Source organism: Lactuca saligna, chromosome 9, assembly GCF_052625555.1.
Source record: "Lactuca saligna cultivar CGN05327 chromosome 9, ASM5262555v1, whole genome shotgun sequence".
In the NCBI taxonomy this organism is placed as follows: domain Eukaryota; kingdom Viridiplantae; phylum Streptophyta; class Magnoliopsida; order Asterales; family Asteraceae; genus Lactuca; species Lactuca saligna.
Window position 1 is genome coordinate 188013772 of NC_136425.1, and position 14166 is coordinate 188027937.

Consider the following 14166-nt stretch of genomic DNA (forward strand, 5'->3'; position numbering starts at 1 on the left):
AAAAATAAGAAAAAATATTGAATTATTAAAATTAAAGTGTTTTTTTTTCTATTTTAAATTTAAACAAATCATTTAAATAAAATAATCAAAGCAAATTAATGAGATTTTATTTTAAAATTTAAAGTTATAAGGAAAGTCCATTAATGAAATTGATATGCATTTATTATTAAATTTAAATACCATATAAAATTTAATAAAATAGGAAAACCACACAATTACATATGAAATAAAAATTAATTCAAAATAACCACAAAATGACATGTGGCAAAATGAATAAGAGTATGACAAGTGGCAAAAAAACCTTTATTTATTAAAAAAGATTTATTAAAAAAGATTTATTTATTTATTCTGATTTTCTCTCACGTATTTGAAGTCAAAGACAGATCCAGCGTACGACGTGAGCTGTTTACTTCATTAAATTAGTAAACTAGATAAACTGTCACAGAAAATTCAAATATGTTGTGGGGTGAATCTTTGAGTTTGGAGGAGACTAATGGTGACGAAAATGAAGTAAATAAACTATCTTAATCTATTACACTGGTCCGTCTTTGAATCATTTTAGAAAAGTGATAATCAACAAAATCTAGAAGATTTCACTACGTAACCAATGACTAGGTCCAACCCAAAAGTCTAGTCTAAATGTCTCTTTCATAGGCAAACCCCACAATAATTTCCGAGCAATTACCATTGTGAAGGCTTCCATAAACTGGTTTTTATGGGTCTAAGTTCTTGATGTTATAAATAGGTTTTCATTGCTTTAACTTTTTTTAAAGCATACGAGTTAGGTTTTGGTTCCTTTAATAATTAAGGCTCGTTTAAAATGGATAGGATCTCCCCTCTGATCTCAACTTCTACTCTCCTTTGGTTTATTTTTGTGTTATATAGTTTTTCGAAGGTTTATGGGAATTCTGAAGGTATGTTCTTTCTTGATGCATGCCAATTTTTAAAAGATGCAGTGCATAGCATTTTCTTAATTCCTCATCCTCTATAGAGAACCTCTAGAATAAAAAACCCCGTATACTCTATGTAGAACATTAAAAAAATTCATGATATTTGTAGTAAAACTTCATAAAATTGATGTTTGTAAAATGAGCTTGCACTTCATGTGTAACACAGGTGATGCTTTGAATGCCTTAAAGGTACAACTAAGCGATCCTAACAATGTTCTCCAAAGTTGGGATCCAACCCTCGTCAACCCATGTACTTGGTATCATGTTACTTGCAACAATGAGAACAGTGTTACTAGATTGTAAGCATATCCACCATTTCAATAAAATTTCAAATTTTAGTACTTTCACAATTTCTTAGTCTTACAAACGAATCTGTATTCATGCATTTGTTGAATGCAGAGAACTTGGAAACGCGAGCTTGAGTGGTCAGCTAGTTCCACAGCTTGGTCAACTCATGAATTTGCAGTACTTGTAAGACTTACATTTTAGCTATCGAAAGTTTACCTATTTAAATGAGACACGTGGTCTAGAATTAAATAATTTTATTTAAAACGTCTTAATTTGTACTATTTACTAATCATATGAAGATGTGACAGGGAGCTTTATGGTAATAAGATCACAGGAAAAATTCCTAAAGAGCTTGGGAACTTAAAGAATTTGGTGAGTTTGGATCTTTACATGAATCAGTTAGAAGGTCGCATTCCAAGCACATTGGGCAATCTTCAAAAGCTTCGCTACCTGTACGATTTCACATCTTTCAAATTCTTTTCATTAATTAATTGAGTGCATATCTTTCAACCTCAATTCAATGACCCTTTGAGATTGTTATTTGTTGTAATCATATTCATATATACTTTTAACTTAATTCTCATTGCTCATTGATTTGTTTTCTGTTTGTGCGATGGCAGACGTCTCCACCACAACACTTTGACAGGAACTATTCCATATTCATTAACCACTATAAGTACACTACAAGTTCTGTGAGTATATTTCAAAGTTGACAATGCCATGGAATTGCATTTTATGTAATTTTTGCAAATTTTTTTATGGTTTTGTTTGGTTTTTAATAATTGTAGTGATCTATCATACAACCGTTTGAGAGGACATGTTCCTGTTAATGGCTCCTTTGCACTGTTTACAGCTATGAGGTCTGCTGTTACTAGTTATATGATTTGCTAAATTACATGATGCCTTCATAATATTTATAACTGCAAAATCTTTTTGTTTTTTCAGTTTTTACCATAATCCGGGGTTGAAACTTCCCGTGTATATTTCTTCACCACCTGCAGCCACAGCTCCATCTGTAGCTATACCTCCATTTATAGCTCCAGCTCCGGCCCCATTAAGTCCATGATCTTCCTTAGGTATTTTAAGTAAAAATGATAACGATAAGCTAATTATACCCTTGCTTTTTTATTAAGAACGAATTAATTACTTTATTTAAAAAGTAAAAGAAATGAGGAGTAAGTCGAAACTTTTTACAACTTTTTCTGCATTTATTTTTGTCGAGAGTTTTGTCAAAAGACAAAAGTTTTTAAATATGTTTATATAAATATTATTTCTTCAATAACTTTTAAATATTATGTATCTAGTCAATATTAATGGATTTGACCTGTTCAACTCTATTTGTAAACAGTGAATAATCACCAACCCTAATTCTGATTCATATGAACTTAGATCGGTCATGGAATGTGTGAATGTAACGGTGACAAATTAAGGGTAGATATGTTAATTTTGTTTGAAACTTCAATGCCAAAAACAAATTTAAAATTTGTGTGGAAGTTTTCGCATTATAAACTGTTTTGTTTGATCATATCTATGCTTAATTGAGCGGCTGGGGTATGGACGTCTAGGAGTGGCATTTACCAAACATTTGAATGAAACCGTTAACAGGCGACACATTTACTGAATCATATTTAATAATGTTTTAATGAAAATATTATATTTATATATTAATGATTTTCATATCAGTAAATGGGAATATGATGTGTCAATATGTGATATTTTTTTTTCAATAATTAATAGTATTAGAATTGATTAAATTAGCAAAAACCAAAAAGCTACCAACAAACAAGAAGCAACAAAATAGAGAGAACCGCGATAAAAGGCGTTGAATACCAAACAAACTAGAACTGTGTGTTAATCATGTCATGAATCTTCTTTTCTATCGTCTTTTTAGTTTCATCATCAATTTATATTTTTGCAATTTATTTTGACAGATTATATATGTTTAATTTCGCAGGCGAAGAACCAGAATGATGATCAACCTACGGAGCATAATTATTGCCTGTAACATCTTAAGTAGAGATGTATCAATAATAAATGTACTTGAAATAACGTTATATGTAAGCTCGGGTAACTTTGTATTCATTTTTGAATAATTATTTTACGTAAAATAAATATATATTATGGGGTGAATTATTTTTGTAATGTTATGTGGTTTTCCATAGAAATGGGAGAGGAAATGCATAGTACCACAAAGATAGATCGGGCCATTGGGCAAAGTAGGCTAACTATACCAATATAATACAATATATATAACAATATGTGTTTTTTGTTTTATGTAGGAAAAATTTTATGAAGTCTACGAATCACATCTACAATCATCTGCAGTAGAAGATGTGAAATAAACGGTTGTAATAAAAACCGTTTTTGTTTTTTTAAACATCTAGAATCTGCTGTAAATATTAAAAAATTAAAATAAAATGATTTTATAAAACAAAAATAGTTTTTTATTACCGAAAATTCAATAATTTATGATATTTCAGTAATAATTTATGATCTTTTAGTAAAAAAATAATGATAATTGAACAAAAAATAAATATGTTTTAACAAAAAATAATGATATTTCATCAAGAAATTATCATTATTCAATATAAAAAAAAATCAACAAGAATAAACAAAAAAAAAACGAAAAAATAATAATAATAAGATTTCAACAACATATAATCAAGATTTAAAAAAAAAAAAAAAAAAAAGATTGGAAGAGACAATACAAATGTTGCACTGTAACACTGAAAATTTAAAACAAAATTTTCGTTTAAAAATCGTTTATCTCTTTAATACTTTTCATAAAAATCTCCCTTTTTGTTTAAATTACAATACATGACTCTTTTGTTCAATCAGTTAATAGACTAGGACCCTTAAAACCAACGTTTCTTTTGGTGTATACAATCGAGTCGGTGCCGTCCTGTGATCCTGATAAAAACCTGAAACTTATAACACAAAACACTATAAGCACGAAGCTTAGTGAGTTACCCAAAATACCCCACATAACACATACTAGTCACTCGAGACTATAACTCTGTGGGCCCTTAGGCCCTAACTCTGTGGACACTCTGGTCCTAGCTCTGTGAACCATCCGATTCTAACTCTGATATACACACGACATAAATCACATAGAAATAATGCAGTGCAACACATTACATAAATAACATACAATAAATCTGTCACAAAACTCTAATTACCACTCAAGGTAAAGTATAGTGAGAAGACTCACCTGAGACGTCTCAGTAAATCTATGACTCGGTAGAAATATGGTCTAGCCTCCGCCTAACCAAATAAAGTAAATACTCTCATAAATATAACTCTTGAGACTAGACTCAACCCTCTCTTGGCACCCTTGGAAGGGTAAAAGACCATTTTACCCCTCTTTGAACTCAAAGGCTCCATTGTTGACCAGACCCTAAAAGTCAACAAAAGTCATCGATCAAACTTTGACCCGACTCGTCGAGTGCAGTTGGGCGACTCGGCGAGTCTACACGTGTGCACTATCCCTCTAGTCCCGCATGACACGTCGATTCTTTCCCCTGCTCGACGGGTCCCACCTGGCATGAGTCACGGGGCCACCCCGACTCGACTCGCCGAGTCCCATTATGAACTTGGCGAGTTCTGCCTTGAACTCCAGTCTTCTAATTCCTTCTGACTCACGGAGTCATTCTCCCAACTCGGCAAGCACTCACTGAGTGAACTATGGGGAACCCTAACACTACTCGCCGAGTCTACTCTTGATACTCGGCGAGTTCATGCCATGCTCGAGCTCAAATGAGCTCCTGAGGTCAGATCCGTTCCCTAACTCATAGATGTGGTCTCCTTAAGCAATATAAACACGTAAAGTTTGGATCTTGATGCCCATACAATGACCAAATGGCTCTATTTGGAGAAATCCCCTCATTATGACACCCTAAGCTCATAATTCTTCATGACACTCATAAAGATCAAGAAGTTAAGGTGTCTGGCCCTATTTGGATCCAGATTCGAAGCCCCAACACAAAAGGGACCAATTGCTTCACAAATCTTACTCAAAAAGTGGCTAGAAACCCTAACTCTCCAAAACTTACACCAAAACTGAAAGGGGATCGAATATATACCTCAAGATGAAGTCCCTAAGCTCTGAAATCCACAGATTACCACCCTCTTCAGTTTCCTCTTGCCTTGGTCACCTTCTTCTTGCAAAATCACCCACACAAGGATCAAAAATGGCTTCCTTTCTCTCTCAAAACGCTCATACAATCTGGGGTCTCTCTCAATCAACTGGTAGCTGCAAATGAAGGCCACAAGGGCGTTCAAATAGGTCTCAAACTTCGGAAATTAGGGTTTCATTAAACAGCGTGGACTCGTCGAGTGCACTAGTCGACTCGTCGAGACCGGTCATTAACCGGATAAGAATTCACGACCTTACTCGGCGAGTGTAAGTACCAACTTGTCGAGTCCCTCCACAAACTCCAAAATAAATGAATAAATAATATACATGGGAATCCGTATGTTGCAATTCTCCCCCACTAGAATCAAACTTCGTCCTCGAAGTCTCACTCTGCAAATAGCTCTGGATGCTGCTCACACATCTCTTGCTCTGGCTCCCAAGTCAACTCTAACCCTTTCCGATGCTGCCACTAGACCTGCACCAGAGGCACCTCCTTGTTCCTTAGAGCCTTGATCTTCCGATCCCTAATCGCCACATGTCTCTCAACATAGTTCAGGCTCGCATCCACCTGAATATCCTTTATTGGTACCACTGCCGATTCGTCGGCTATACACTTTCTCAGTTGCAACACGTGGAAGGTGTCATGAGTCTTGTCCAACTCTGCAGGTATCTCCAACAGGTAGGTTACCCTGCCTACTCTCACGATCTCCCTGAAAGGACCAATATATCGGGGCCCCAGTTTGCCCCACTTCCTAAACCAGATCACTCCTTTCCAAGGAAATACCTCCAGGAGTACGAAATCACCGCCCTGGAACTCGAGCTTTGACCATCTTATCTGCATAACTCTTCTGACGGCCCAGGGCCGTCAACAACCTCTGTCTGACCCGTCGAATCTGCTCTATCGCCTGAAGCAAAATTTATGTACTACCCATCACATGTTGCCCTACCTTTCCCCATCAAATGGGAGTCCGACACCTCCTCCCATACAAAATCTCAAAGGGTGGCATACCAATGCTCGAATGATAGCTGTTGTTATGCGAAAACTCAGACAAGGGTAAGTACGTGTTCCCACTCCCTCCGAAATCCAATACGCATGCCCGAAGAATGTCATTGAGCGTCTGAATCGTCGTCTCGCTCTGCCCGTCAGTCTGTGGGTGGTAGGCGGTATTAAAATACAACCTCGTGCCCAACTCCTCATGGAATTTCTTCCAGAATCTGGAAGTGAAACGTACATCTCGATCTGGGACAATCGAGATCGGTACTTCGTGCCGCGATACCACCTCCCTCACGCACAACTCTGCTAGGCTCTCCGCAGAAGCCCCCCCTGACTTCTTCTTCGCATCAACTAACTCGGCCCTGTGACACACAAGTCACCAAATTCTCGAATGAAAACTACAATCCGACCGAAAATCGACTTAGCCCTGACAGAGAGGGAGACCCCAGTCTCGCCCTTGGTTCAACCACCATGCTCCAAAAACTCAATACTAGGGCAACTCAAACCTAAAACTCTTCTGCATCATACACTGATCGGAGAACACTTCACCATCACACTCTCTGGCCGTCTAGTAAGTACTATGGCTCCCCGCACATTATGACAACCTCTGACTAGTGAGTACTACGGCTCCCCGTAGCACCATAACACCAACTGACTAGTGAGTACTACGGCTCCCCGCAGTACCACGACTCCCTCTCTCTGACTTGTGAGTACTACGGCTCCCTGTAGCATCACAACACTCTCTGACTAGTGAACACTAAAGATCCCCGTAGCTTCACCCCATACTCTCATTCTCATCACAACGCCACACTACGTCCACTAACTCTTGCTCCGTAGACTATCATAGATAGCTACACACACTTGTCCCATATATGCATCACAGACTCTGGCGGCAACCGCTATAACAAAATATCTACCTCTGCGGAGATCCACTTCCTTAATTAATCCCTCTTGATGTCAATACCCGAAGGGCTCCCACTGGAAATGTAGATACATGATACACCACTAGTCGACTCAAACTCAAGATTCTAATTAACTCCGAAATCGGAACGTTATACATGGGTACCACGGATCACCATTACAGAACATTACGATGTCCTGCCTCAACCACTGATCTCCTACTACCAGCACCATATAGATACAACAATACATTTCCTCGGAACCCCATAAATAATTCTCCATTTTACCCAATGCACAACTTCAGTGTATCCAACCACTCCATTGGAATACAAAGAAAGCACTAATGCTTCAGAACACGTTGATGACCCTCCGAAACCCTTTCCCATACTGCTCAAAATCCAAGCAACAATACACATACCGGCCGGGGAGTTGGCTGCTCGATAATATTTTATCCACCCCAAAAAGGGGCATATACAATCCATACTTCGTCCCAGAAGTTCTCAACTGCCCATACCATCATTACAAGTCTTCCACTTGAAACGACCCTGATCACCACCAGATTCCTGATCATTAGCCACCTGCCGTGGAGACACCCATCCTTTCTCAGTCACATACCACATGCATTATCTCGCTTTGCACCTTTCCTTGATCGCAAATGACCCTGGTCTCCTGAATTTGATCTGCAGGTTTCTGTATCCAACCCCTAACCGCTCTTGCACAAATCTTTGGTTCCCTCAACAAAATACCCGGTTCTCCCCCACTTAAGGTTTGAACCATCACCAATTGATGCATCAACACTCTACCCCACAGACGGTTTCCTCCAGAAACATCGCACCTACGCTTGGAAGGTGCCATACAACACCCAATGATCTCCCCACGTAGAGATCAAGAAACCTCAAATACCCTAAATCTCCAAAGAAATCCTCAGGAACTTCTCATCATGACTGCCCTAGCCATTCGAAGTCTTATACCATTCCAATATTGAACATCCACACTCTCTGGTACTATCACTAACTCTTAGACAGAAACAATAAATCATCATACTCCTGATCCTCAACTTCTCAACCCCCAATCCAACACGTGAGTCATCACGAGAATAAGGACTCCACTACCATACTCAATACACATCACAGATAGAAGAGCCACCGCTCTGATATACTCGACTGGATTACCCGTTGATACCGCTACCACACCCCCTACTATACTCAACTAGGGTGTAGTGTGGTCCTTGACTATCTCAGTCTCCACTGACTACCTGCTCATGATAGATCATTTCCTTGCGGCAGACATGCTGCCTGATACTCTGGTGGAAAATCATCATCAATGTCAACCCGTAGGGTTTACTCCTAAACCCAAAACTGAAATCTCACGCCTCTCCTACTTCCCACAGGAAACATAAATAGCACTCATCAAGTCATAGAGGGTGACATCTCCTCCATTAGCTGATTGCTCACTTAGACCGCAATCCCCCATAATTTCCTGCTCTACTAATCCCTAAGTCTTGCGAACACATCTGACATCTTACCATGATACTTTGAAATGCTCTCAACCTCCCTCTCAAGGGATGCCTATTTGGACTCAATCATGACCCTCAGGCCTAAAACTCCATTGCGCCCAAACTCCACCAATCAATCCTGATCGGACAACCAGAGAATCACAAACATTATTTTCTAAGAACCATGGTACTTAGCCCCTAACATCTCTTCTCAATCTGCTACAATATATGGTACTCGAAACATAACATCACTCCTCAATCTGCTCCGATGCATGGTGCTCGAACCATAACATCACTCCTCAATCTGCTCCGATGCATGGTGCTCGAACCATAACATCACTCCTCAACCTACTCCGACGAATGGTATATGAACCATAACATCACTCCTCAATCTTCTCCGATGCATGGTGCTCGAACCATCACATCACTCCTCAATCTACTCCGATGCATGGTACACAAACCATAACATCACTCCTCAATCTGCTCCGATGTATGGTACTCAAACCATAACATCACTCCTCAACATGCTATGATGTATGGTACTCGAACCATAACATCACTCCTCAATCTGCTCCGATGTATGGTACTCGAACCATAACATCACTCCTCAATCTGCTCCGATGTATGGTACTCGAACCATAACATCACCCCTCAATATGCTCCTTAGAACGTTCAGAATACTCCTTGTATCGAGTATGGGTCCTCTGCTTTCGGTAGTACGGGCCAATACTAGGTGCTACATCTACCCATACTTTCCACACGGACCATCCCAGAGCTCCTAAGTAGCTCCTCAACCTTCTCATTCACTAATTCCGCCATGCGTGCTCGCTCCTCAGCGAAATGCTCTACTCCACCAGCATACTCATCTGGCTAAGGTTACTCCCTTGGCTCTTCCTTCGTCCTCCCACTTCTTCGCCATCAGCTACTGAAGAGCTCCTAATGATGTCACCCATCTACCTCTGGAATATCGTCATATTCACTTGGTAGCTGACTCCCATCATCGAGAGTTCTACAAAGCACGAAGCAAGCAACATTCGGGCATTGAAGAATACATAAAACTTGCTCTGGGTGATAACTCCGCTTGCTCTGCTCATTCTCAAAAGTACCACCAAACTCTGCACTCTACCCCTCGCAGGTTCTAACTATTCTTTCGATAAGCACCACAACACTCATCTAGGCATCTCTCCTAGATTACCCCTCTACTCAAATCCCCTAAAAGGATTCCAACTAAATACTCTCACTCATCACATTCTCAAAAGCACATCACATATAACAGCAATCTCCTAGGCTAAGACATCACAAATCAGGCCACTCTAGTCCTAAGATATGAAATACCTAGCCTGTCTCTAGCATGCATAATATCTCATAAAATGTATCATAAATATCTCATAATACAAAAGTAAGGGTATTTTGGGAAATCACCGTTTGGGCTCTGGTTGATTGTACACACTGCTCTTTCTTGCTTTCTCTTTGAACTCTTATTCACTTTTAGAAAATCATTTCTTTGAAAACTCTTCTTACTTCCTCTGTTTGAGTCAAGATTACCCGAAGGTGCATCCGAATCCCTCAAACCAAGGCTCTGATACAAACTTGTAACACCGAAATTTTTAAAACAAATCTTTTGTTTAAAAATCGTTTATCTCTTTAACACTTTTCATAAAAATCTCCATTTTTGTTTAAATTACAATACATGACTCTTTTGTTAAATAAATTAATAGACCAGGACCCTCGAAACCAACGTTTCTTCTGGTCTGTACAATCGAACTAGTGCCGTCCCGTGATCCTGAGAAAAACCTGAAACATATAACACAAAACACTGTAAGCACAAAGCTTAGTGAATTCCCCAAAATACCACACATAACACATACTAGCCACTCGAGGCTATAACTCTGTGGGCCCTTAAGTCCTAACTCTGTGGTCCCTCTGGTCCTAGCTCTGTGAACCTTCCGGTTCTAACTCTAATATACTCGGATATACACACTGCATAAATCACATACAAATAATGCAATGCAACATATCACATAAATATCATACAATAACTCTGTCACATAACTCTAATTACCACTCAAGGTAAAGTATAGTGAGAAGAATCACCTCAGATGTCTCAGTAAATCTCTAACTCGGTAGAAATATGGTCTAGCCTCCGCCTAATCACATAAAGTAATTACTCTCATAAATATAACTCTCGATACTAGACTCAACCCTTTCTTGGCACCCTCGGAAGGGTAAAAGACCATTTTACCCCTCTCTGAACTCAAAGGCTCCACTGTTGACCAGACCCTAAATGTCAACAAAATTCATCGGTCAAACTTTGACCCAACTCGTCGAGTGCAGTTGGGCGACTCGGCGAGTCTACACGTGTGCACTATCCGTCTAGTCCCGCATGACACATCGAGTCTTTCCCCTGCTCGACGGGTCCCACCTGGCATGAGTCACGGGGCCACCCCGAATCGACTCGCCGAGTCCAATTATGAACTCGGAGAGTTCCGCCTTGAACTCCAGTCCTCTAACTCGTTCTGACTCATTGAGTCATTCTCCCAACTCGGCAAGCACTCACTGAGTGAACTATGGGGAACCCCAACCCTACTCGCCGTGTCTACTATTGGTACTCAGCGAGTTCATGCCATGCTCAATCTCAAATGAGCTCCTGAGGTCAGATCCATTCCCCTAACTCATAGATCTGGCCTCCTTAAGTAATATAAACACGTAAAGTTTGGATCTTGATGCCCACACAATGACCCAATGGCTCTATTTGGAGAAATCGCCTCATTATGCCACCCTAAGCTCACAATTCTTCATGAGACCCATAAAGATTAATAATTAAGGTCTTTGGACCTCTTTAGATCCAGATTCGAAGCCTCAACATAAAAAGGGACCAATTTCTTCACAGATCTTAGTCAAAAAGGGGCTAGAAACCCTAACTCTCTAAAACTTACACCAAAACTGAAAGGGGATCGAATATATACCTCGAGATGAAGTCCCTAAGCTCTGAAATCCACAGATTGGCACCCTCTTCAGTTTCCTCTTGCCTTGGTCACCTTCTTCTTGCAAAATCACCCACACAAGGATCAAAAATGGCTTCCTTTCTCTCTTAAAAGGCTCATACAATCTGGGGTCTCTCTCAATCAACTAGTAGCCACAAATGAAGGCCATAAGGGCCTTTAAATAGGTCTCAAACTCCGGAAATTAGGGTTTCATTAAACGGCTTGGACTCGCGGAGTCCACTAGTCGACTCGCCGAGTCCGATCATTAACCAGATAAGAATTCGCGACCCTACTCGGCGAGTCTAAGCACCAACTCACCGAGTCCCTCCACAAACTCCAAAATAAATGAATAAATAGTATACTAGGGAATCCGGATGTTACATGCATCAAATAGAACGTGTTGAGATTTTTAACTCTGAAGACTTCTAAAAAACAAACAGCAAAAGTGTCGCCTATGTGTTGCGGCGCACAACAATAATAAGTTTGAAAGAGATTTTTACAAAAAACAAACAACACCTAATAGGATGTAATAAACCATTGGTTTTTTATTTTACATTTGAACCATTATCTTAATTCACTTAGTATATTTGCTTTCTATGAAAATGGTCAACATCCCAATACCATAAAAATATAGTGTTGGAGCGGGGAAAGTTTGTCGGTCATAACCATCTCTATTTAAGTTTTTGTAATCATTAATCAACTAGGGTGGTTGTTGTGTTGCTATGGGCTTATCAATTCTATGTTTTATTATACATAATATCTATAATGGTATGTTGCACAAGGTTTTCTGTTAGATAGATACTATTCGTACAATCTTGTGAAATATGACACCATTTCTATTATTTTTCTATTAGGACAATTTCTATGTAAGTATATTCCTTTTTTTCTCTAGTCATAGTATAGAGAGAAAGAGTATGTGCTTCAGAACCCTCTCTCTCTCTCTCTCATTTTATTTTATAGTCTAAGCTTGTTTTTAATACATTATCATTTAACTCATCATATATGTTTATTTTATTTAAGATTATTCATTCTCGTGCTTGCCAATCATTCACACAGGATTAACAATTATTATTAAAACCATAATGGCTCATTTACTTTCAATTTTTTGGATGATACCAATCTGTCACACCTCCAGATAACGACGGAAATGTCGGGCGCAGAGACAACATCATGGTCACAGTTATTTGCATACATTGAACAATACAACAATATGATATGAAATAGATATTTTTATTTCTTCAATGGAGTAAATTACATATCCCCTAGACTAGGGTACAAGAATTCTGAAAATCAAGATGAAGCCATAACGAGAGGCAACTTAAAAAGTACTAAAATATGAAATATAAACTGCAATCCAATGATTATTGTGAAAGTACATTTTCCACCTATTTAGTTTCATGAGAATACATGTGTTTTTGTAACATCCCAAAAATTTCAACAAATGTAAACCTTTCAAAACAACCCATTTACTAATAAAAGTGTTTACAAAATCATTGTTTCAAACATTATTTAAAATTAGAGTCTTTCAAGATCCAATCTGTAGTAAAACCAACGATGTGTACAGTCACACCTTCACCCTGCCATGGTCCTTTGAAAACCTGAAACCATAAACTAAAACAGTAAGCATGATGCTTAGGGAGTTCCCCCAAAGTACCAACAATCAAATATATAACATATACAAATAACAACATGTCGGGTCCAATCAACCATCTGGATTTAATACCTCTAGCCCAGTCAACCATCGGGTTGGAATGCCAATATAATATGGGTACATTAAACCATCGGGTTGGAATACCAATATACTATGGGTCCAGTTAACCATCGGATTGGAATACCCTATGCCCAATCAACCATCAGGTTAGAATGCCAATCTACAACGGGTCATGTTATCCTCGGGATGAAATACGCTTGGGCCCAACCAACCATCGGGTTGGTACGCCCTCAATCTATTGGCTAATGCACAAAGCAGTAAAGCCTCAACTACCAACCACATATGTGCACATATAATAGATAATCATATAAATAAGCTACAGACAATCAAACAGATCTATAAATCCCTAAGCATAACATCATCCTATATACCAAAATATCGATCTAACATATCGCTACATCATAATAGCATACATAACAGTATATCAAATCCAAAGGGCCGGACTTGTTGCCTTCGACCCGCAAGTACGGTGAGGAAAACTCACCCAAAGCGGCTGAATATCTTAGACAAGTGCTCAGACTGCTTATCCGAAAATCCTCGTTCTCTAGAACCATAAAATATCATCCAATTAATAATTGAATCTCGACCTATAAGCAAGAATCCGAATTACTTTCCTAATAACCACAGTAAAATACCAATTTACCCTTTTTCTTACTTAGCCCAAAACGAAGGCCTCATATGACCCAACTTCCTAATTAGGCCCAAAAGA

General features: G+C 38.8%; 1 protein-coding gene across 1 annotated transcript; it reads left to right on the top strand.

Moving 5' to 3' along the window:
- Window positions 1–750: 750 nt before the first annotated feature.
- Window positions 751–3320, top strand: LOC145015527 (uncharacterized). The gene is made up of 8 exons (XM_078974010.1): window positions 751–914; window positions 1117–1249; window positions 1350–1421; window positions 1547–1690; window positions 1859–1930; window positions 2027–2098; window positions 2184–2314; window positions 3193–3320. The coding sequence occupies exons 1-7, from the start codon at window positions 821–823 to the stop codon at window positions 2302–2304; spliced, it is 708 nt and encodes a 235-aa protein (XP_078830136.1). The 5' UTR covers window positions 751–820; the 3' UTR covers window positions 2305–2314; window positions 3193–3320.
- Window positions 3321–14166: the final 10846 nt, after the last annotated feature.

Bases quoted from the DNA above. Each gene is read 5' to 3' on its own strand.
- LOC145015527 (XM_078974010.1), top strand. From the start codon at position 821: ATGGATAGGATCTCCCCTCTGATCTCAACTTCTACTCTCCTTTGGTTT. The intron at 1,250-1,349 runs GTAAGCATATCC...TGTTGAATGCAG, and splicing joins GAGAACAGTGTTACTAGATT to AGAACTTGGAAACGCGAGCT. The intron at 2,099-2,183 runs GTCTGCTGTTAC...TTGTTTTTTCAG, and splicing joins GCACTGTTTACAGCTATGAG to TTTTTACCATAATCCGGGGT.